This window comes from Dreissena polymorpha, chromosome 1 (assembly GCF_020536995.1).
Source record: "Dreissena polymorpha isolate Duluth1 chromosome 1, UMN_Dpol_1.0, whole genome shotgun sequence".
Lineage (NCBI taxonomy): Eukaryota > Metazoa > Mollusca > Bivalvia > Myida > Dreissenidae > Dreissena > Dreissena polymorpha.
Genome location: NC_068355.1, coordinates 76600602 through 76623148, shown reverse-complemented (window position 1 = coordinate 76623148; position 22547 = coordinate 76600602). Strand labels below are relative to the sequence as shown.

The 22547-nt window shown below is 38.3% G+C and overlaps 2 protein-coding genes across 13 annotated transcripts in view; one reads left to right on the top strand and one right to left on the bottom strand.

The window, feature by feature from the left end:
* LOC127836164 (Bardet-Biedl syndrome 2 protein homolog) overlaps positions 1–15333 on the top strand; it is a 41173-nt gene extending 25840 nt beyond the window's left edge. For both annotated transcript variants that reach the window (XM_052362647.1, XM_052362638.1), the window contains exons 18-22: positions 5355–5489; positions 6021–6158; positions 11486–11598; positions 12494–12642; positions 14251–15333. In XM_052362647.1, the coding sequence (XP_052218607.1) occupies positions 5355–5489; positions 6021–6158; positions 11486–11598; positions 12494–12642; positions 14251–14351 (636 nt within the window). In that variant the 3' untranslated portion in view covers positions 14352–15333. The remainder of the gene's footprint in view (positions 1–5354; positions 5490–6020; positions 6159–11485; positions 11599–12493; positions 12643–14250) is intronic.
* A 2083-nt stretch (positions 15334–17416) lies between these two features.
* LOC127836209 (uncharacterized) lies at positions 17417–22297 on the bottom strand. 11 transcript variants are annotated; one of them, XM_052362711.1, is made up of 5 exons: positions 22088–22279; positions 21017–21105; positions 20593–20760; positions 19751–19978; positions 17417–19420 (listed from the first exon to the last, which is right to left on the bottom strand). In XM_052362711.1, exons 2-5 carry the CDS (start codon positions 21024–21026, stop codon positions 18831–18833), a joined length of 996 nt encoding a protein of 331 aa, XP_052218671.1. In that variant the 5' UTR covers positions 21027–21105; positions 22088–22279; the 3' UTR covers positions 17417–18830. The 11 variants fall into 11 exon arrangements, with proteins under 11 accessions (XP_052218671.1, XP_052218679.1, XP_052218724.1 ...); XM_052362719.1 differs by lacking the exon at positions 22088–22279 and adding an exon at positions 21721–21997; XM_052362764.1 differs by lacking the exon at positions 21017–21105 and having other exon boundaries at positions 22157–22297.
* Between the last annotated feature and the right edge of the window lie 250 nt (positions 22298–22547).

Sequence of the window (22547 nt, the reverse complement as noted above, 5' to 3'; positions counted from 1 at the left end):
CTGTAAATACAGCAAGAGGGAGGCTCAATTCAACTAAAGAATTCAGACTATGGCTCTCTGTAAATACAGCAAGAGGGAGGCTCAATTTAACCAAAGAATTCAGACTATGGCTCTCTGTAAATACAGCAAGAGGGAGGCTCAATTTAACTAAAGAATATAGACTATGGGTCTCTGTGAAAACAGCAAGAGGGAGGCTCAATTAAACTAAAGAATATAGACTATGGGGTTCTGTAAATACAGCAAGAGGGAGGCTCAATTTAACTAAACTTAAACAATTCAGACTATGGCTCTCTGTAAACACAGTACGAGGGACGCTCAATTTAACTAAACTTAAACAATTCAGACTATGGCTCTCTGTAAACACAGCAAGAGGGAGGCTCAATTTTACTAAAGAATTCAGACTATGGCTCTCTGTAAAAACAGCAAGAGGGAGGCTCAATTTAACTAAAGAATATAGACTATGGCTCTCTGTAAATACAGCAAGAGGGAGGCTCAATTTAACTAAAGAATATAGACTATGGCTCTCTGTAAATACAGCAAGAGGGAGGCTCAATTCAACTAAAGAATTCAGACTATAGGTCTCTGTAAACACAATAAGAGGGAGGCTCAATTTAACTAAACTTAAACAATTCAGACTATAGCTCTCTGTAAATACAGCAAGAGGGAGGCTCAATTTAACTTAACTTAAACAATTCAGACTATGGCTCTCTGTAAACACAATAAGAGGTAGGCTTAATTTAACTAAAGAATATAGACTATGGGTCTCTGTAAATACAGCAAGAGGGAGGCTCAATTTAACCAAAGAATATAGACTTTGGCTCTCTGTAAATACAGCAAGAAGGAGGCTCAATTTAACTAAAGAATATAGACTATGGGTCTCTGTAAATACAGCAAGAGGGAGGCTCAATTTAACTAAAGAATATAGACTATGGGTCTCTGTAAATACAGCAAGAGGGAGGCTCAATTTAACTAAAGAATATAGACTATGGCTCTCTGTAAATACAGCAAGAGGGAGGCTCAATTTAACTAAAGAATACAGACTATGGGTCTCTGTAAATACAGCAAGAGGGAGGCTCAATTCAACTAAAGAATTCAGACTATGGCTCTCTGTAAATACAGCAAGAGGGAGGCTCAATTTAACCAAAGAATTCAGACTATGGCTCTCTGTAAATACAGCAAGAGGGAGGCTCAATTTAACTAAAGAATATAGACTATGGGTCTCTGTGAATACAGCAAGAGGGAGGCTCAATTTAACTAAAGAATATAGACTATGGGGTTCTGTAAATACAGCAAGAGGGAGGCTCAATTTAACTAAACTTAAACAATTCAGACTATGGCTCTCTGTAAACACAGTACGAGGGACGCTCAATTTAACTAAACTTAAACAATTCAGACTATGGCTCTCTGTAAATACAGCAAGAGGGAGGCTCAATTTAACTAAAGAATTCAGACTATGGCTCTCTGTAAAAACAGCAAGAGGGAGGCTCAATTTAACTAAAGAATATAGACTATGGCTCTCTGTAAATACAGCAAGAGGGAGGCTCAATTTAACTAAAGAATATAGACTATGGCTCTCTGTAAATACAGCAAGAGGGAGGCTCAATTCAACTAAAGAATTCAGACTATAGGTCTCTGTAAACACAATAAGAGGGAGGCTCAATTTAACTAAACTTAAACAATTCAGACTATGGCTCTCTGTAAATACAGCAAGAGGGAGGCTCAATTTAACTTAACTTAAACAATTCAGACTATGGCTCTCTGTAAACACAATAAGAGGTAGGCTTAATTTAACTAAAGAATATAGACTATGGGTCTCTGTAAATACAGCAAGAGGGAGGCTCAATTTAACCAAAGAATATAGACTTTGGCTCTCTGTAAATACAGCAAGAGGGAGGCTCAATTTAACTAAAGAATATAGACTATGGGTCTCTGTAAATACAGCAAGAGGGAGGCTCAATTTAACTAAAGAATATAGACTATGGGTCTCTGTAAATACAGCAAGAGGGAGGCTCAATTCAACTAAAGAATTCAGACTATGGCTCTCTGTAAATACAGCAAGAGGGAGGCTCAATTAAACCAAAGAATTCAGACTATGGCTCTCTGTAAATACAGCAAGAGGGAGGCTCAATTTAACTAAAGAATATAGACTATGGGTCTCTGTGAATACAGCAAGAGGGAGGCTCAATTTAACTAAAGAATATAGACTATGGGGTTCTGTAAATACAGCAAGAGGGAGGCTCAATTTAACTAAACTTAAACAATTCAGACTATGGCTCTCTGTAAACACAGTACGAGGGACGCTCAATTTAACTAAACTTAAACAATTCAGACTATGGCTCTCTGTAAATACAGCAAGAGGGAGGCTCAATTTAACTAAAAAATTCAGACTATGGCTCTCTGTAAAAACAGCAAGAGGGAGGCTCAATTTAACTAAAGAATATAGACTATGGCTCTCTGTAAATACAGCAAGAGGGAGGCTCAATTTAACTAAAGAATATAGACTATGGCTCTCTGTAAATACAGCAAGAGGGAGGCTCAATTCAACTAAAGAATTCAGACTATAGGTCTCTGTAAACACAATAAGAGGGAGGCTCAATTTAACTAAACTTAAACAATTCAGACTATGGCTCTCTGTAAATACAGCAAGAGGGAGGCTCAATTTAACTTAACTTAAACAATTCAGACTATGGCTCTCTGTAAACACAATAAGAGGTAGGCTTAATTTAACTAAAGAATATAGACTATGGGTCTCTGTAAATACAGCAAGAGGGAGGCTCAATTTAACCAAAGAATATAGACTTTGGCTCTCTGTAAATACAGCAAGAGGGAGGCTCAATTTAACTAAAGAATATAGACTATGGGTCTCTGTAAATACAGCAAGAGGGAGGCTCAATTTAACTAAAGAATATAGACTATGGGTCTCTGTAAATACAGCAAGAGGGAGGCTCAATTCAACTAAACAATTCAGACTATAGGTCTCTGTAAACACAGCAAGAGGTAGGCTCAATTTAACTAAACTTAAACAATTCAGACTATGGCTCTCTGTAAATACAGCAAGAGGGAGGCTCAAAGTTAACTAAACTTAAACAATTCAGACTATAGGTCTCTGTAAATACAGCAAGAGGGAGGCTCAATTTAACTAAACTTAAACAATTAAGACTATGGCTCTCTGTAAATACAGCAAGAGGGAGGCTCAATTTAACTAAAGAATTCAGACTATAGGTCTCTGTAAACACAGTAAGAGGGAGGCTCAATTTAACTAAACTTAAACAATTTAGACTATGGCTCTCTGTAAATACAGCAAGAGGGAGGCTCAATTCAACTAAAGAATTCAGACTATGGCTCTCTGTAAATACAGCAAGAGGGAGGCTCAATTTAACCAAAGAATTCAGACTATGGCTCTCTGTAAATACAGCAAGAGGGAGGCTCAATTTAACTAAAGAATATAGACTATGGGTCTCTGTGAATACAGCAAGAGGGAGGCTCAATTTAACTAAAGAATATAGACTATGGGGTTCTGTAAATACAGCAAGAGGGAGGCTCAATTTAACTAAACTTAAACAATTCAGACTATGGCTCTCTGTAAATACAGCAAGAGGGAGGCTCAATTTAACTAAAGAATTCAGACTATGGCTCTCTGTAAAAACAGCAAGAGGGAGGCTCAATTTAACTAAAGAATATAGACTATGGGTCTCTGTAAATACAGCAAGAGGGAGGCTCAATTTAACTAAAGAATATAGACTATGGCTCTCTGTAAATACAGCAAGAGGGAGGCCCAATTTAACTAAAGAATATAGACTATGGGTCTCTGTAAATACAGCAAGAGGGAGGCTCAATTTAACTAAAGAATATAGACTATGGCTCTCTGTAAATACAGCAAGAGGGAGGCTCAATTTAACTAAAGAATATAGACTATTGCTCTCTGTAAATACAGCAAGAGGGAGGCTCAATTTAACTAAAGAATTCAGACTATAGGTATCTGTAAACACAGTAAGAGGGAGGCTCAATTTAACTAAACTTAAACAATTCAGATTATGGCTCTCTGTAAACACAGCAAGAGGGAGGCTCAATTTAACTCAACTTAAACAATTCAGACTATGGGTCTCTGTAAACACAGCAAGAGGGAGGCTCAATTTAACTAAAGAATATAGACTATGTCTCTCTGTAAACACAGTAAGAGGTAGGCTCAATTTAACTAAACTTAAACAATTCAGACTATGGGTCTCTGTAAATACAGCAAGAGGGAGGCTCAATTTAACTAAAGAATATAGACTATGGGTCTCTGTAAATACAGCAAAAGGGAGGCTCAATTTAACTCAAGAATATAGACTATGGCTCTCTGTAAATACAGCAAGAGGGAGGCTCAATTTAACTAAAGAATATAGACTATGGCTCTCTGTAAACACAGTAAGAGGGAGGCTCAATTTAACCAAAGAATATAGACTATGGCTTTCTGTAAACACAGCAAGAGGGAGGCTCAATTTAACTAAACTTAAACAATTCAGACTATGGCTATCTGTAAACACAGTAAGAGGTAGGCTCAATTTAACTAAACCTAAACAATACAGACTATGGCTCTCTGTAAACACAGCAAGAGATAGGCTCAATTTAACTAAACTTAAACAATTCAGACTATGGCTCTCTGTAAATACAGCAAGAGGGAGGCTCAATTTAACAAAAGAATATTCACTATGGCTCTCTGTAAACACAGTAAGAGGGAGGCTCATTTTAACCAAAGAATATAGACTATGGGTCTCTGTAAACACAGTAAGAGGGAGGCTCAATTTCACCATAGAATATAGACTATGGCTCTCAATAAATACAGAAGGATGGAGGCTCAATTTAACCAAAGAATATAGACTTTGGCTCTCTGTAAATACAGCAAGAGGGATGCTCAATTTAACTAAACTTAAACAATTCAGACTATGGCTCTCTGTAAATACAGCAAGAGGGAGGCTCAATTTAACCAAAGAATATAGACTATGGCTCTCTGTAAATACAGCAAGAGGGGAGGCTCAATTTAACTAAAGAATATAGACTATGGGTCTCTGTAAACACAGTAAGAGGGAAGCTCAATTTAACCAAAGAATATAGACTATGGCTCTCTGTAAATACAGAAGGAGGGAGGCTCAATTTAACCAAAGAATATAGACTTTGGCTCTCTGTAAATACAGCAAGAGGGAGGCTCAATTTAACTAAACTTAAACAATTCAGACTATGGGTCTCTGTAAATACAGCAAGAGGGAGGCTCAATTTAACTAAACTTAAACAATTCAGACTATGGCTCTCTGTAAACACAGCAAGAGGGAGGCTCAATTTAACTAAAGAATTCAGACTATAGGTCTTTGTTTCAGCTGGTGATGTGGATCAATCAGAACTTCCTGCTGCAGGAGGACGTGACATGTGACCCCAGTGGCAGCCTCAGTCTGGCCTTTGTCTCACTGAGGGGCAGCGGGCCCTTCCACATCAAGATGGACACCTCTGGCACTGTATGTTCAGGGTGCTAGTTTTCTCTCATTGGTTCATTTGTATGAATATGCAATGATTTAATGTGGTGTTATGGTGGATGTAATTCACTAGCTGCTGTTAAATGAATAAATTGAACTTAAATAAGTATTTATTGACTAGAACTACATTGATTTTCATTTCTGAACACATTTATTATGCTAAACTGTTTGTATTGTAGAGTGGTCTTAAATAAGATGGTAGGAAATAATTGCCTTTTAATATAAACATACTATAACTACCGGTATCTTCTTGACCTTGTTTTATTGTGCTAAATAGTATCAGGTATTTTTATCGAAAATTTAAAGTACAATATGAACATGAATCACACAAAAAATTAACATACTCATATTGATCTGTTTTGACATGCTACTTATTTCCAATGCCATGTTACACTGCGGCCACCCTTCTCGTACAGGTTACCCTGCAGACCAATGACATGTATCACTGCCCTCCCCCTCATACAAGTTGCCCTGCAGACGAATCCCATGTTACCCTCTCTCCCCCTCCTACAGGTTTCCCTGCAGACCAATGACATGGACCTGGCAGGGGACGTTGTACAGGCAGTGGCCACCTTCCTCAACCTGGAGGATCTCAACACAACTATAGATTTCCCTGAGGAGATGGAGAGACTCAGGGCCGTGCTTGTCAAGGTATGGTTGACATTCTGTGTACTCCATAGAGTTCCCTGAGGAGATGGAGAGACTCAGGGCGGTGCTTGTCAAGGTATGGTTGGCATTCTGAGTACTCCATAGAGTTCCCTGAGGAGATGGAGAGACTCAAGGCGGTGCTTGTCAAGGTATGGTTGACATTCTGTATACTCCATAGAGTTCCCTGAGGAGATGGAGAGACTCAGGGCCGTGCTTGTCAAGGTATGGTTGACATTCTATGTACTCCATAGAGTTCCCTGAGGAGATGGAGAGACTCAGGGCAGTGCTTGTCAAGGTATAATTGACATTCTGTGTACTCCATAGAGTTCCCTGAGGAGATGGAGAGACTCAGGGACGTGCTTGTCAAGGTATGGTTGGCATTCTGTATACTCCATAGAGTGCCCTGAGGAGATGGAGAGACTCAGGGCGGTGCTTGTCAAGGTATGGTTAACATTCTGTAAACTCCATAGAGTTCCCTGAGGAGATGGAGAGACTCAAGGCGGTGCTTGTCAAGGTATGGTTGACATTCTGTATACACCATAGAGTTCCCTGAGGAGATGGAGAGACTCAGGGCAGTGCTTGTCAAGGTATGTTGACATTCTGTATACTCCATAGAGTTCCCTGAGGAGATGGAGAGACTCAGGGCGGTGCTTGTCAAGGTATGGTTGACATTCTGTATACTCCATAGAGTTCCCTGAGGAGATGGAGGGACTCAGGGCCGTGCTTGTCAAGGTATGGTTGACATTCTGTATACTCCATAGAGTTCCCTGAGGAGATGGAGAGACCCAGGGCTGTGCTTGTCAAGGTATGGTTGACATTCTGTATACTACATAGAGTTCCCTAAGGAGATGGAGGGACTCAGGGTCGTGGTTGTCAAGGTATGGTTGACATTCTGTATACTCCATAGAGTTCCCTGAGGAGATGGAGAGACTCAGGGCAGTGCTTGTCAAGGTATGGTTGACATTCTATATACTCCATAGAGTTCCCTGAGTAGATAGAGAGACTCCGGGCGGTGCTTGTCAAGGTATGGTTGACATTCTGTATACTCCATAGAGTTCCCTGAGGAGATGGAGAGACTCAGGGCGGTGCTTGTCAAGGTATGGTTGACATTCTGTGTACTCCATAGAGTTCCCTGAGGAGATGGAGAGACTCAGGGCGGTGCTTGTCAAGGTATGGTTGACATTCTGTATACTCCATAGATTTCCCTGAGGAGATGGAGAGACTGAGGGCAGTGCTTGTCAAGGTATGGTTGGCATTCTGTATACTCCATAGAGTTCCCTGAGGAGATAGAGAGACTCCCGGCGGTGCTTGTCAAGGTATGGTTGACATTCTGTATACTCCATAGAGTTCCCTGAGGAGATGGAGAGACTCAGGGCGGTGCTTGTCAAGGTATGGTTGACATTCTGTGTACTCCATAGAGTTCCCTGAGAAGATGGAGATACTCAGGGCGGTGCTTGTCAAGGTATGGTTGACATTCTGTATACTCCATAGAGTTCCCTGAGGAGATGGAGGGACTCAGGGCCGTGCTTGTCAAGGTATGGTTGACATTCTGTGTACACCATAGAGTTCCCTGAGGAGATGGAGAGACTCAGGAAGGTGCTTGTCAATGTATGGTTGGCATTCTGTATACTCCATAGAGTTCCCTGAGGAGATGGAGAGACTTAGGGTGGTGCTTGTCAAGGTATGGTTGACATTCTGTATACTCCATAGAGTTCCCTGAGGAGATGGATAGACTCAGGGCGGTGCTTGTCAAGGTATGGTTGGCATTCTGTATACTCCATAGAGTTCCCTGAGGAGATTGAGAGACTCAGGGCGGTGCTTGTCAAGGTATGGTTGACATTCTGTATACTCCATAGAGTTCCCTGAGGAGATGGAGAGGCTCAGGGCCGTGCTTGTCATGGTATGGTTGACTGTCTGTGTTATCCATAGAGTTCCCTGAGGAGATGGAGAGACTCAGGGCCGTGCTTGTCAAGGTATGGTTGACATTCTGTGTACTCCATAGAGTTCCCTGAGGAGATGGAGAGACTCAGGGCGGTGCTTGTCAAGGTATGGTTGACATTCTGTATACTCCATAGAGTTCCCTGAGGAGATGGAGAGACTCAGGGCGGTGCTTGTCAAGGTATGGTTGACATTCTGTATACTACATAAGAGTTCCCTGAGGAGATGGAGAGACTCAGGGCCGTGCTTGTCAAGGTACAGTTGACATTCTGTATACTACATAGAGTTCCCTGAGGAGATGGAGAGACTCAGGGCCGTGCTTGTCAAGGTATGGTTGACATTTTGTATACTCCATAGACTTCCCTGAGGAGATGGAGAGACTCAGGGCGGTGCTTGTCAAGGTATGGTTGACATTCTGTATACTCCATAGAGTTCCCTGAGGAGATGGAGAGACTCAGGGCGGTGCTTGTCAAGGTATGGTTGACATTCTATATACTCCATAGAGTTCCCTGTCGAGATGGAGAGACTCAGGGCCGTGCTTGTCAAGGTATGGTTGACATTCTGTATACTCCATAGAGTTCCCTGAGGAGATGGAGAGACTCAAGGCGGTGCTTGTCAAGATATGGTTGACATTCTGTATACTCCATAGAGTTCCCTGAGGAGATGGAGAGACTCAGGGCAGTGCTTGTCAAGGTATGGTTGACATTCTGTATACTACATAGAGTTCCCTGAGGAGATGGAGAGACTCAGGGCCGTGCTTTTCAAGGTATGGTTGACATTCTGTGTACACCATAGAGTTCCCTGAGGAGATGGAGAGACTTAGGGCGGTGCTTGTCAAGGTACGCTAGACATTCTGTGTACTCCATAGAGTTCCCTGAGGAGATGGAGAGACTCAGGGTGGTGCTTGTCAAGGTATGGTTGACATTCTGTTTACTCCATAGAGTTCCCTGAGGAGATGGAGAGACTCAGGGCGGTGCTTGTCAAGGTATGGTTGACATTCTGTATACTCCATAGAGTTCCCTGAGGAGATGGAGAGACTGAGGGCGGTGCTTGTCAAGGTATGGTTGACATTCTGTGTACTCCATAGAGTTCCCTGAGGAGTTGGAGAGACTCAGGGCCGTGCTTGTCAAGGTTTGGTTGATATTCTGTATACTCCATAGAGTTCCCTGAGGAGATGGAGAGACTCAGGGCGGTGCTTGTCAAGGTTTGGTTGATATTCTGTATACTCCATAGAGTTCCCTGAGGAGATGGAGAGACTCAGGGTCGTGCTTGTCAAGGTTTGGTTGATATTCTGTATACTCCATAGAGTTCCCTGAGGAGATGGAGAGACTCAGGGCCGTGCTTGTCAAGGTATCGTTGACATTCTGTATACTCTATAGAGTTCCCTGAGGAGATGGAGAGACTCAGGGCCGTGCTTGTCAAGGTATGGTTGACATTCTGTATACTCCATAGAATTCCTTGAGGAGTTGGAGAGACTCAGGGCCGTGCTTGTCAAGGTATGGTTGACATTCTGTGTACTCCATAGAATTCCTTGAGGAGATGGAGAGACTCAGGGCGGTGCTTGTGAAGGTATCGTTGACATTCTGTATACTCCATAGAGTTCCCTGAGGAGATGGAGAGACTCAGGGCGGTGCTTGTCAAGGTATGGTTGACATTCTGTGTACTCCATAGAATTCCTTGAGGAGATGGAGAGACTCAGGGACGTGCTTGTCAAGATATGGTTGGCATTCTGTATACTACATAGAGTTCCCTGAGGAGATGGAGAGACTCAGGGCGGTGCTTGTCAAGGTATGGTTGACATTCTGTGTACTCCATAGAGTTCCCTGAGGAGATGGAGAGACTCAGGGACGTGCTTGTCAAGGTATGGTTGACATTCTGTGTACTCCATAGAGTTCCCTGAGGAGATGGAGAGACTCAGGGCCGTGCTTGTCAAGGTATGGTTGACATTCTGTATACTCCATAGAGTTCCCTGAGGAGATGGAGAGACTCAGTGCGGTGCTTGTCAAGGTATGGTTGACATTCTGTATACTACATAGAGTTCCCTGAGGAGATGGAGAGACTCAGGGCCGTGCTTGTCAAGGTATGGTTGACATTCTTTATACTCCATAGAGTTCTCTGAGGAGATGGAGAGACTGAGGGCCGTGCTTGTCAAGGTATGGTTGACATTCTGTATACTCCATAGAGTTCCCTGAGGAGATGGAGAGACTGAGGGCGGTGCTTGTCAAGGTATGGTTGACATTCTGTATACTCCATAGAGTTCCTTGAGGAGATGGAGAGACTCAGGGCCGTGCTTGTCAAGGTATGGTTGACATTCTGTATACTCCATAGAGTTCCCTGAGGAGATGGAGAGACTGAGGGCGGTGCTTGTCAAGGTATGGTTGACATTCTGTATACTCCATAGAGTTCCCTGAGGAGATGGAGAGACTGAGGGCGGTGCTTGTCAAGGTATGGTTGACATTCTGTGTACTCCATAGAGTTCCCTGAGGAGATGGAGAGACTCAGGGCGGTGCTTGTCAATGTACGCTGGACATTCTGTAGCCTTGATAGAACCTACGTGTTCTTGCCAGCTATTGTGTTTAATTTGTTTTCTTGAATGACTGTTGATGCCCCCGCATTGAATGATCGGGTGTATATTGTTTTTGGTCTGTCTGTCTGTCTGTAAGGTCAAAGGTCATCCTTCAAAGTCCAAGGTCAAATATATGGCTTCAAAGCGGTACATTAGGGGGCATTGTGTTTCTGACAAACACATCTCTTGTTTGTGTTATATAATGTTATGTTTTTATGCCTATTCAACTGACAAATATATGTACATTTAAGTATGAAGACAATGTAATTTTGTGTAAGTCTGAATAAACTGTCTGTCTGTCTGTCTGTCTATAATCGAAAAAATCTCATCCACTGAAGCTGATACACTCTTTGGTTTTGTATGAAATAACTTTTTCGGTTTTTAAATAGAAATTTGCATTACAGGATTGACACAACTGAATATGGTATTACTATTGACATTCACAACTTTTTTATGACATTATGGCAACCAATGGCATGGCGTGTTAGGCAGTGTTTTCAATACTTACCTGAAGGTAAAGAAAATGTCTGGTATTTGAAAAACCTTACTTAGGGACCTTTATAGGAAAGTTTTGTATTGTCATGGGTTTAAAATAAGTTGCTTAATAGAACTTAAATACTCAAAAAGATGTTACCAGAGTAGAGTATTATCATTATAAAATACATTTTTAATACTTTGCAAATTAAGAAACAACTTTCAAGAAACTGGTTACTTGACCTGAGATATGTGATGATTGAAAGACATCTATAGTTTGTGTGGGTTGTTTTTCATTAAGACCCTTTGTGTTAGTGTGATATGCTGTATGTTGAGGACTGCATGTTCGCAGGTGGATGAGTTCCACGCAGTACGCCAGAAGTTGACAGCGGAGATGGCTGATCATTCCAATCTGATACGAAGTCTGGTTGTGAGGGCTGAAGATGCCAGGCTCATGGGAGACATGTAAGATATGCGTCTGAATACTTGTGTTGGGGGGGAGGGGGCTCAATGAGTCTGCGCTTAAAGCCACACACCTTGCCTCTGACCTTGAAACGAAATACATGTTAATCAATACATATAGATGCAATTTAAAAGTGTACGAACTTGTCATTAAATCTATAGCCTAGTAAGCAATTATTTTATTATTTTTTAAACGGTACTGCTTTTAAAACCGAAAGTAGGATTTCTATATGTATACGTCCATTTCGACAAACACGATTATTTTTAAGTTTTAAAGCGCAAAAAAGACGGATTTCTACCTTGCAACCACCAGATATATGCAAATTGGCAGAGATAAAAATTAAATCTATTGCCTAGTTAGCAAGTAATTTATTATTTTTTAAACGGTACCGCTTTTAAAACCGAAAGATTTCTAGACGTATACGTCCATTTCAACAAACGCGATTATTTTTAAGTTTTAAAGCGCAAATAAGACGGATTTCTACTTTGTAACCACCAGATATATTCTGATTGGCATAGATAGAATATGTTTCTTATTTATACTTAAATTTACTTTGCCAAATAAGTTGTGTGGCTTTAATTTGGACCTCTCTGTAAGCTGAACTTGCGTAGTTCAATCTATCATGTGGGCATACAAAATATTTGAAATGACTTTGGTTCACATTGTCATCATTGGTATACAAAGTGTATTTAGTCTACATTTGATGTTAAGATGGAACAAATCATTACATCTTACGTTTGCAATGTATTCAAAGCTTTTTAAAATCAAATTACGCAATGCAATAATGTAAATAAAAACAGTGTTATGAAATTAGAAAATATTGATTGTGAGGCATTGGAATTACATCTTGGAAGTACTTATTTGCATAAAGTTTTGTTTCGACCTGATGTTTTGCAGGGGGAACATGAAAAAGGGTTACACCGAACTATACAACATGAACAGGGACCTGATCAATGGCTACAAGATCCGCTGTGGAAACCACCAGGAGTTGCTGGCTGCACTGAAGAACGTTAACCTGATAGTACAGAAGGCTGGACGCATGAGGGGTAACAGTAACATGATGTGATCAAGATTTGCATTTTTGTCAGTTTTCTATGCTTCTAGCATCTGGCCTTATACCAGTTAAATGGAAACAATAGTATGCTCACAATGAGCTTTTTATATACCCGTTCCAAATAGGACGTATTATAAGCTCACCCTTGGGGGGGGGGGGGGGGGAGGGGGCGGCATCAACAGCAGTGTCTGCTCTCTTATTCAAATAGTTTTCATCCGATTTTCACTAAACTTAGTCAGAAGTTGTATCTAGACAATATCTAGGTCAAGTTCGAATATGGTAAAGTTATCATGTTGTCCAAAACCTTCAAACGGGCGTATCTTGTGACAGTTTGGCACTCTTGTTTATTATCTTTTGCATGAAGTGCATCGTCCATGGTCAACATTTACATGTGAACACATTTATTGCCCCATTTTCAGGAAACCGTGTCCGAACATTTGTCCCATAATATCTTTGTAGAGTTTTAAACTGAGTCATATGGGGCAAAAAGAATGTCACTAGGTCATCAAAAAAATCTTTGTTCAATCATCATACAATTTGCACAGAAATTTTGTTTTAATGATATCTCACCTGCCTTTGTAAAGGATTCCGGTCTGTTGAAAAATAAACATTTTTAGCCCAATGCTAATTAAGCTTGATAAGAATATTACAATAAGAAGTTTCATGAAGACTGCAAGAAAATTGTGACTTCTCGAGTGTTCGCAAGGTTTTCTCTAGTCATATGAGAAACACTGTCCACACCCTGGACGGCCATTTTTTCAACAGAATTTAACTATTTTTGAACTGGATTGAGATATTTTAAGAGCAAATGTTCTGGGTGAATTTTTGTTAAGTTTGGATTAAATATGTGACTTCTAACAGATTTCATTATTGCAAATTAAGGAAAAGTGCCTTGCCCCTGGCAGTCATGTTTTTCAACAATCTTAACCATTTTCCAACCAAGATGAGTTATCTAAAGAAAACATTTCCTGATCAACTTTCATGATGATAGCAAAGACAAAGAAAATATGTGTACGACTTAAAGAATGTCAATTTCTTTTAATTTTAACTTGGTTACCTAGGTTTTGAACAGGTGACCCAGTTTCAAACTTGGCAATACTAGGTGAGCTGCAAAGTGATAATCTGTTTTGTATTCTCTCTTCTGAGAAAACTGGGCTTAATGCATGTGCGTGAAGTGTCATCCCAGATTAGCCTGTGCAGTCTGCACAGGCTAATCAGGGACGACACTTTACGCCTTAATTGGATTTTTGCTAAGAAGAGACTTCTTTTAAACAAAAAATGTCATAAAAGCGGAAAGCACAGGCTAATCTGGGACGACACTTTACGCACATGCATTATGCCCAGTTTTCTCAGAACACAACTCATATATCTGATATAGAGGCATAAAATAATTCAAAACCTCCATCTGTTCAAATTTTAACCAAACTATCATGTTTCATATAAAATCAATAATTCTGATATTTGCATGGAAGCTGTCTCTGCACACCATCACCACTTGTTCTATTTAAATTGACAATTACCACTATGGAAACAAATTTTCAAATTTGAAACAAGGTGTAGTATTAAATTAAAGCTGAAGTATTTTTTTTCATTCTTCTAGTGGGCAAATACAAGACCCAGGTGGTGAATGCATGCCGGGCTGCCATCAAGAGTAACAATGTGAATGCACTGTTCAAGATCATCAAGACTGGTGGAAACTGATAAGCGGCCTTCTGACAGGCCATAGAACCAACTTTGGTGGACAATCAAAGGTTACTTTCTGGACTTAGTGTACAGTAACAGTCCTGAAGTTTGCCCGCTGAAGCTTTGGAATGGAAAGACCTGAACTAAATTTTTAACATTCCGTCCATATTATGTTTAAAGTTTGAAGATAGTGTGCTTATATTAATTTATTTTTAGAATTATTGTATCATGTGCTATCCCTGTAGATATTGTAGGCTTATAACAACCTGTCAGTTTCATTTGAATTATTTATTTTTATCTCACATAAAAATAGCATTTTTTTCATGTACCAGTTTTTATAATAATACTTAACCATTTTATTTAATATATTCAGGCACTATTGTTAAGGTAAGATTAACAAGTGCATTGCAAAATATCAACACATTAATACTTTAAGCACATTTTATTGTCCCCTACCGCTTTCACCGGAGGGGACTTATGGTTTTCGCTCTGTTTGTCCGTCAGTCTGTCACACTTTTCTGGATCCTGCGATAACTTTGAAAAATCTTCATATTTTTTCATGAAACTTGAAACATGGACAGATGGCAATATGGAGATTATGCATGTCATTTTATTTTGTTCCTACGTCAAGAATTCTGGTTGCTATGTTAACAAATAGACTAGAAATACTGCTGAAAATGGTGGTTCCTGCACTTTTCTGGATCCTGCGATAACTTTAAAAGTTCTTCATATTTTTTCATGAAACTTGCAACATGGATAGATGGCAATATGGACATTATGCACGTCATTTCATTTTGTTCCTACGTCAAAAATTGTGGTTGCTATGGCAACCAAAAAAAATAATCTGAAAATAGTGCAATTTCTGACAATGGTGGAGCCAGTAGGGGACCATATTGCTTGACAATAGCCTTGTTTATTTATACCTTGATGTGTTTAAATAATTCTTTTTTTTAATTTAATGTTTGTGCATTTGTTATTGAATAATAAATTTGAGAATGTGTTTGTGTAAAGCAGCGCCTTTCATTAATTACAAAATGGTCCGTACATTTAAGTGTACTTGAAAATAAACGAATTTTCTTGTATTAATTGGGTTGTGTGATTAAGAGTACAGTTTCAAACAAGATTAGCTAAAGCTGTCCCTAACTTATAAACTCCATTTATAATTATAAACAGAGTCTGAATTTAGTAAATATGAACCATTCATGATCGATACAAATACTGGGGGAGACCTGTATATTAAGATTATAACTTATCCTTAACCAATTACAGTGACAAGTTACTTAAAACTGCAGTTGTAGAGGCCAATACCCGGAATTCTCCGTTTTTGTTTCCGCCTACAAATAAGGCGGCATAACACAGTGGAACTGTCTGTGCAGTTGTTTTTCCATCACACAGTCTGCATTTCTATGTAAGGTCAAAGTCACACGTAGTTGCAGAGGACCACTTTGGCCATTAAAGGAAATACAAATTCCTGTTTTGACGATAACTTTGCCATATATTGGATTAAAGAACAATTTAGAAAAAATGTAAACCATGATAATATAATGTGTAACCTTTTACAGCCATCATCCTACATTAAAGATCAAGGCCACACTGAGACCATAGGTCAATTTTGGCCATAAAACAGCTGGTTTTCACTGAAACATTTAAATTGATAACGGACAGGACTATTTTTAATAACTTGCCCCTTATGACATTAAGGAGACAGAATTGTATGTACTCCATGTGTCCCTACCTTTAGGGTCAAGATCCCATTTAGCACTCAAAAGGTCAAACTTTGCAATATTACAGTTTGTCTGGACTTCAACATTCATCATTCTTTTTAAAATTACTTTCCGCTCATCATAGCTTTGAGGAGATGACAAGTCTTTTGTATCACCCTTCACCTTACCTACAAGTTCTTAAAGTCCAAAATGTGGCCATAAAACATCTTGTTTTGTATACTAGTATGAGTGGAGTTTCAGACAAAAGCAGGAGGGGGGAGGGGCAATCATGTTTGTATGGACATGTCTTGTGTCATACTAGTATATATATAAATCATTTGCATCTTATGTCCTGCTTGAGCCTTCAACAAAGCATAAAAAAATAAAAGAATGAATTTGTCCATCGGTCGGTAAGTTCCAGGTGCTATCTACCATACACTGACCTACAAACGTGCATATTGGCATGATGATTACATGTACTTGAGTGGAAAGAAAGTGGTGTATCAATGTTGATATCAGTCTTTAGTCAAATAAGGTTGGTTAGATATTTGTTTCTTAAGGATATCAAGGAAAGATTTGATATTTAAATTGACACTTTAAATTGGTATGCTATTTACTTTACATCAATTGATTTTGAGGTCAAAAGTTCAAAAAGGTCACAAATGCTTGTAACAGGAAAAGTGTTCCTGCACACTATCTTGAGAATGCTTAGAGTCAAGCAGATTGGTGTTGTTTGGTTTACTTTGATGGAAAGAACGAGACACATCTATTATGATAAAGAATGAGACACATCTATTATGATAAAGAACGAGACACATCTATTATGATAAAGAACGAGACACACCTCAGGCCCGTACCCAGGCCATGGGCCCGGGCCCCCCCAGCTGGCTGTCGAACTATGATTTTTTTTTTATAATCGGCCCACTGCAATTTTTTCTCCCGTGCAAGGGCCCACAGTACACTTTCCCTCAAAACAAAAGAGCAGCTTTGTTTTATTGTCCCTGATAAACAAGGGGATTAACGCTCGCCAATCGAGATAAGCCTCTAGGCAATGTTTTCTTATCGCCTTGTACACACATCCCCGATCAGTCCCCCATTGTGATCATGAATGCTTCATCTCTCGCTGATTGATGTAACATGTATTTTTATAAGTGCAGCAAATTGAAGCAACTGCTACAGGAGGTCGTAGACTATGGTCTGATATTTGCCAACTCAAGTTTTTTTCCATCTTTGAGAAGGCCCTTGACGTATTTTTCCCTTCTAAAAGTTTAATTGTTTTTTTTAAACATTTTATTGGGAATTTTTAAGTCCCAATATATACTTTTTGCATTGAGAATAGGGCCCTGAATTTGAACCGGAACAAAAACACTGACAAAGGTATTAAAACTGAGTATTTATCATTTTTGAAAGGATATCACTGAAAAGGACTACGATGAGATAGTTAACATGTTTGTTTAAAAGAAAAACAGATACATAAATTTGCCGAGCAACAGATAAGAATTAGGCAGAATTCAGTATTTAAAATAATTGAGTACCGAGAATTGAGTAATATCAACCTATTAATGGCTCATTGGTAAAAAAATGAAAATTGAAACAACAAATCGATTTCATTATATAAGTTAACCTGATCCAGTGTAGAAAAATATTGTATAATAAAATTATCTCTTTCCTTGAATTTGTTTGAAAACAGTAAAATATGTTAAATTGATTATTTAAGACTTTTATTATTTCCCCCAAAAATTAGGCATTTCGCGAATTTTTTTCCTCAAAAATGGCAAGGTCTTTCCCAAAAAATCAAATTAAAAAAACCTGTGACGTTATTGATTTGTGAAAAAAACTGGTGGAAGCAATACAAGAGTTGATGTGGATAATCGTCAGTTTAAACCTGTAAGTTTCGGAAATCTAAAGCTTTTAATATTGTTGTGAATTCACACCAATGTTTAAAGCTTAAGACTTCCGAAATGTGCTGATTTACTTGTTATATTCCATTAATTCATATCACAAAATACGTTTTTTATAAGCATTAAAATTCACCTTGCAAAGTGCCAAATTAAAAAAAGTATATATATATATGGAGGGGGGACCCCTCCCAAACCCTCCCCGGTTGGGCCCCCCAGTAAAAAAATTCTGGGTACGGCCCTGCACCTATTATGATAAAGAACGAGACACACCTATTATGATAAAGAACGAGACACACCTATTATGATAAAGAACGAGACACACCTATTATGATAAAAGTTAACAAGTCAAAATTATGAAATTGATTTCTGCTCATCATATAGAGAATTCATTTTTTGTTAAGATCATGCTAATGTTAACTTTAAACGCTTTAATAAATATTGTAGACATTGTGGATAAAACCAATAACACTAAGTCTTTTGTAGTATTTAAATATTTATATCTGTTTTACAACATAAAGAATATTGTGATAAATCATATTAGTTGTTTTTGATACAACACTAGTAGTTGCCATTTGTTTAAGAACATAAACAAGAGTTTCCTCACAAACATGACTAATACACCCACATTACTTTGTCACCTATCTTGAACGGGCAAATAACTTCAGAATGTGCCGATCACTGGGCATGAATAAAGGTGCTGATTCATTTTTTTTTCGAGAAATAAGGAAGAAGTTTGCTCAAAATAACTACAACATCATATATAAAAAAAGCAAACCCACAAAATGACTCCAATATACCACCTCCATGCCTGGCATAATTAAAACAAATATTTGAATGACAACATATACATTAACAATCAATATCAAAATGGAAAAAAATAAACATGTAGTTCATTACAATTTTACTTGGAGATTCAGTTTCTGTAAAAGACATTTAAAAATGAGATTATTCTCTGCCTGATGTTGCTTGAGAACAGGGACTAAATGCTCCACAAGTGTGTCCCCATCGTCAATATCTTCCCCTGTCACCTCAATATGCACCCCAGACAGTGTGGCTCTACCTTGACCAACATTACAGGAAACCATGGCAATAGGTGTCCCTTCCAGATCTAGGTACCTTGACAACACTTGCACATGTCCATTAAGTTCAGTATTGTCCAGAACAAACTGCCCACCACCATGGAAGTATGCTCTTGACTCCACATCATAGCCTGAGTTAAGCATGTGATTGTTACAGCTCTGTTCAGAATTTTGAATACCATTGATCTGAGACAGTGCACTGTCTCTCTTTTTTGTCAGAAATTCGCTTGAATGTGAGATTCCATTTAGTGAAGAAATTAGAGTGTCTGTATGTGTCCCAGTGCTTGATTGTGCCAGATTTAAAATGTGCCCATACATTGGGGTTTTGAACCCTATGTGTGCCACCACTGATCCTTTGCGGCTGTTGTAATCGTACGGGTTGTACAGGGGGCCGATACATACACCTGAAATATCATAAATATCATTTAAAACGCACAGGAAAAATAAAAGCAATGTTATTTTTCATATTCTGCAAAAACAAGAAGAGAATTTCACCACTTCATGTCTGGCAAGACTGTGTATTGTGTCTGTGTATTGGCAGTTATGCAACCATCTGTCTTCCTGACACTGTTTAAAAATAAATAAGGCTTAGTTTTCCAAACACTTTATACACAAATGTTATGCACAGTTTATAATAAATATTTTGTAGTAATTAAATTTTGAGCATAACAATGTATGTATAATCTTTATAGTATCATTATTATCATGTTTGCATATAGCTAATATATATTTGCCTGGAAAAAACTTGAGCTCTCTGTCCCCGACCACTTGAAGTGGGCCGTCTTTATCAAACTCAATTCTGTCACAGGCGAAGTATGCTCCAGAGCAAATGCCCAGATAGGCCCCCCCAGAGTGGACAAAGTCTCTGATGTTAGCCATTCCTCTGCTACCCAAGGCTTCAATCAGTCCCAGGTCATACCCACCACCTATTGCTAGCAGATGTACTCTCTTTGATAAGTCGCCTTAAACATATAATTATATTACTGTAATATTCTCAGTGTGTACAATAATTGAAAAATCTTGTACAGCTCATTCATTATACCACACATATATATCAAAGAATTTTAATAATAAATTTGAACACTTATATTCTTACAAGTATTTTTTAGTGTGAAAGGCCCTTGTTTTTTATTTAACCCCTTCCCTCTAAAATCTAGTATTATACCGAAGTGTACTAGCATCTTGCTGAAAACTTGGTGTTGGGACCATAATCAGCTGAGATTAATTCACTTTTGCAGAGGCAGATACATGTATCAGCAAAAAACCTTCACACAGAAATTGTACAGCTAGCTGATGGAAAAGATGGAACATGATAAAACTATGGTGAACCAATTCAGTAAAAGTAACTTTTAAGTAATTGAAAAATGTGCATATTGAAATTTAATTTCATGATATTACATGATGAACAATAACAATGAAAAAAAAAGAAGAAATACATTTAAGGCTTTCATTATTGTTATTAAACAAGCCAACAATGACCAATCGAGCATTTTTGTTATTGAACAATCAGACATTTTCATCAAATCAGTTAAAAAACTAAACAAGTTAGACCTTTCAGATTGTCTGACTATTGTACCTTTTATTATTGACTCAGGTGTAATGTACTGCAAGGTATAGCCTGTCGGATCAAGACATTCAGTCAGAGTCCTCAGCAGCAAAGCAGAGTACTCCTCCAGGGCACCTAAACCCTGGTACACACAAGCGAGCTTCATCACCAGTGTCTTCAGTAGTCGGAAAGCCTGGGCTTGAAAAAGTATTGCTTTTGTCAGCACAACATAATGGTATCTTACATGAAAAAGACATCAGTTTAAATTCAGTTTACAGTATCATTTAGCCTCTAAACCTATAAGTTCGTGCACCTTAAACTTCAAAGGAATATCTTTCATGAAAAATCATTAGACAATAACTAAACTTGATATATACTTTATGATTTATCTTTTGTTTAACAAATAACGAGTGAAATATGTTGGTTGACAGATAATAATAATGGAGTTACGTACCTTTAAACATTCATGTACATCCTAGTCTGCGTCACACAAAATTACCCTATAAGATCGTGCACCGATTTTGTTGACGTCACAGCGAGGCCCTAGGATGTGTTTGTTATAACCGATATATGTTTTTGTGAATATGTGTTTATTTATATTAAATATGTGTTGTTTTAGATGATTTTCGTGAATAAACTGTATTGAAGAGAATGGTTTAAACAAAACTGGTCTTCATAAAAACGAAATATTAACTGTGATAACTGTATTCAGAGGTCTTAATAAAGTGTATATTTACTAACGGAAAATAGCTAAATAAAATTCTATTCACAATGGGGCCATTAAAAGCTGTCACCCCTTCTAATGACAGTTGTTTTATGGCATAATCCCAAATTGACGCAGTGAGATTATTTATCGCAATATCCCGGTCACGATCATAACTTATGATCTCGTGTCATCATTTGGAGGTAAAATTTTCCGCATACACAGCATAGTTTAATCATATTGTAATGCAAAGAACTGAGAGCACAAAATAAATTTGTGACGGGCCTCCAAGGGAAACTACAACATTTTACGATCAAAACATTGACAAACATAGCCGTCTGGTAAATGAAATGTGCAGATTTTAAACATTGTTTAGGCTATTTCTTTGGAACGAGGTCAGAAAAACGGACAATGAATGTCATATTTATTTTTTTTCCTCATGATTGTTGTCTTACCGGCTGTGGAAATTCTCAAGCTACAAATGTGAACCGTTTTCGGGCACGTGCGTTCGAATGTTGCTTAGAGGTTTACGTCATAAAAAAGTGCACGATCTTATAGGGCTGCACGAAGTTATGTGAATAGAGGATATATACAATTAAAATGTATTATATTATTATTTAAAATAATCATTTGGATATATTATCAAGACATAATCCAGTTCATTTGATATTTAAATGTAAATCTCCATTTATTGGTAAGGTATAATGCTCCATAAAACAACTGTTACAGGTGTTTCACATAAATCAACAACCCGAAAGCTTTATTAATTATATTCACGTGAAGCCTGAAGGCTTATCCGAAATACTGTGCACTTGTTCATACATGTATGTACTAAATACAAACTATCAGTCCTTGGCTCGGTGTTATTTATATAATGTGGTATACATTTACACTCATATTTATGGTTGAAACAAAGCTTTTATCTGAACATTCGCCCAATATCGGGCAAAAATCCGGCGTTTTAGTTTCGTTTCCAATTAATTCCATTGTGACCTCAAAGTGATAATAAATTGTGATCTGGACTAGTTTACACTCCGAGCAATTTCGACTAAAAATATGAATCTTCTGAACAAGTTTCATGAAGATCGGACAGTAAATGTGGCTTCTAAGAGTGTAAGATTGCTATATTTATTGATTTAACACATAGCCAAGTAATATTTTTACGTAAATATCCAAAATTAACGTTCATTATTTAAAGGGGCCTTTTCACAGATTTTGGCATTTTTTTAACTTATTCATTAAATGCTTTATATTGATAAATGTAAACATTGGATCATAAAAG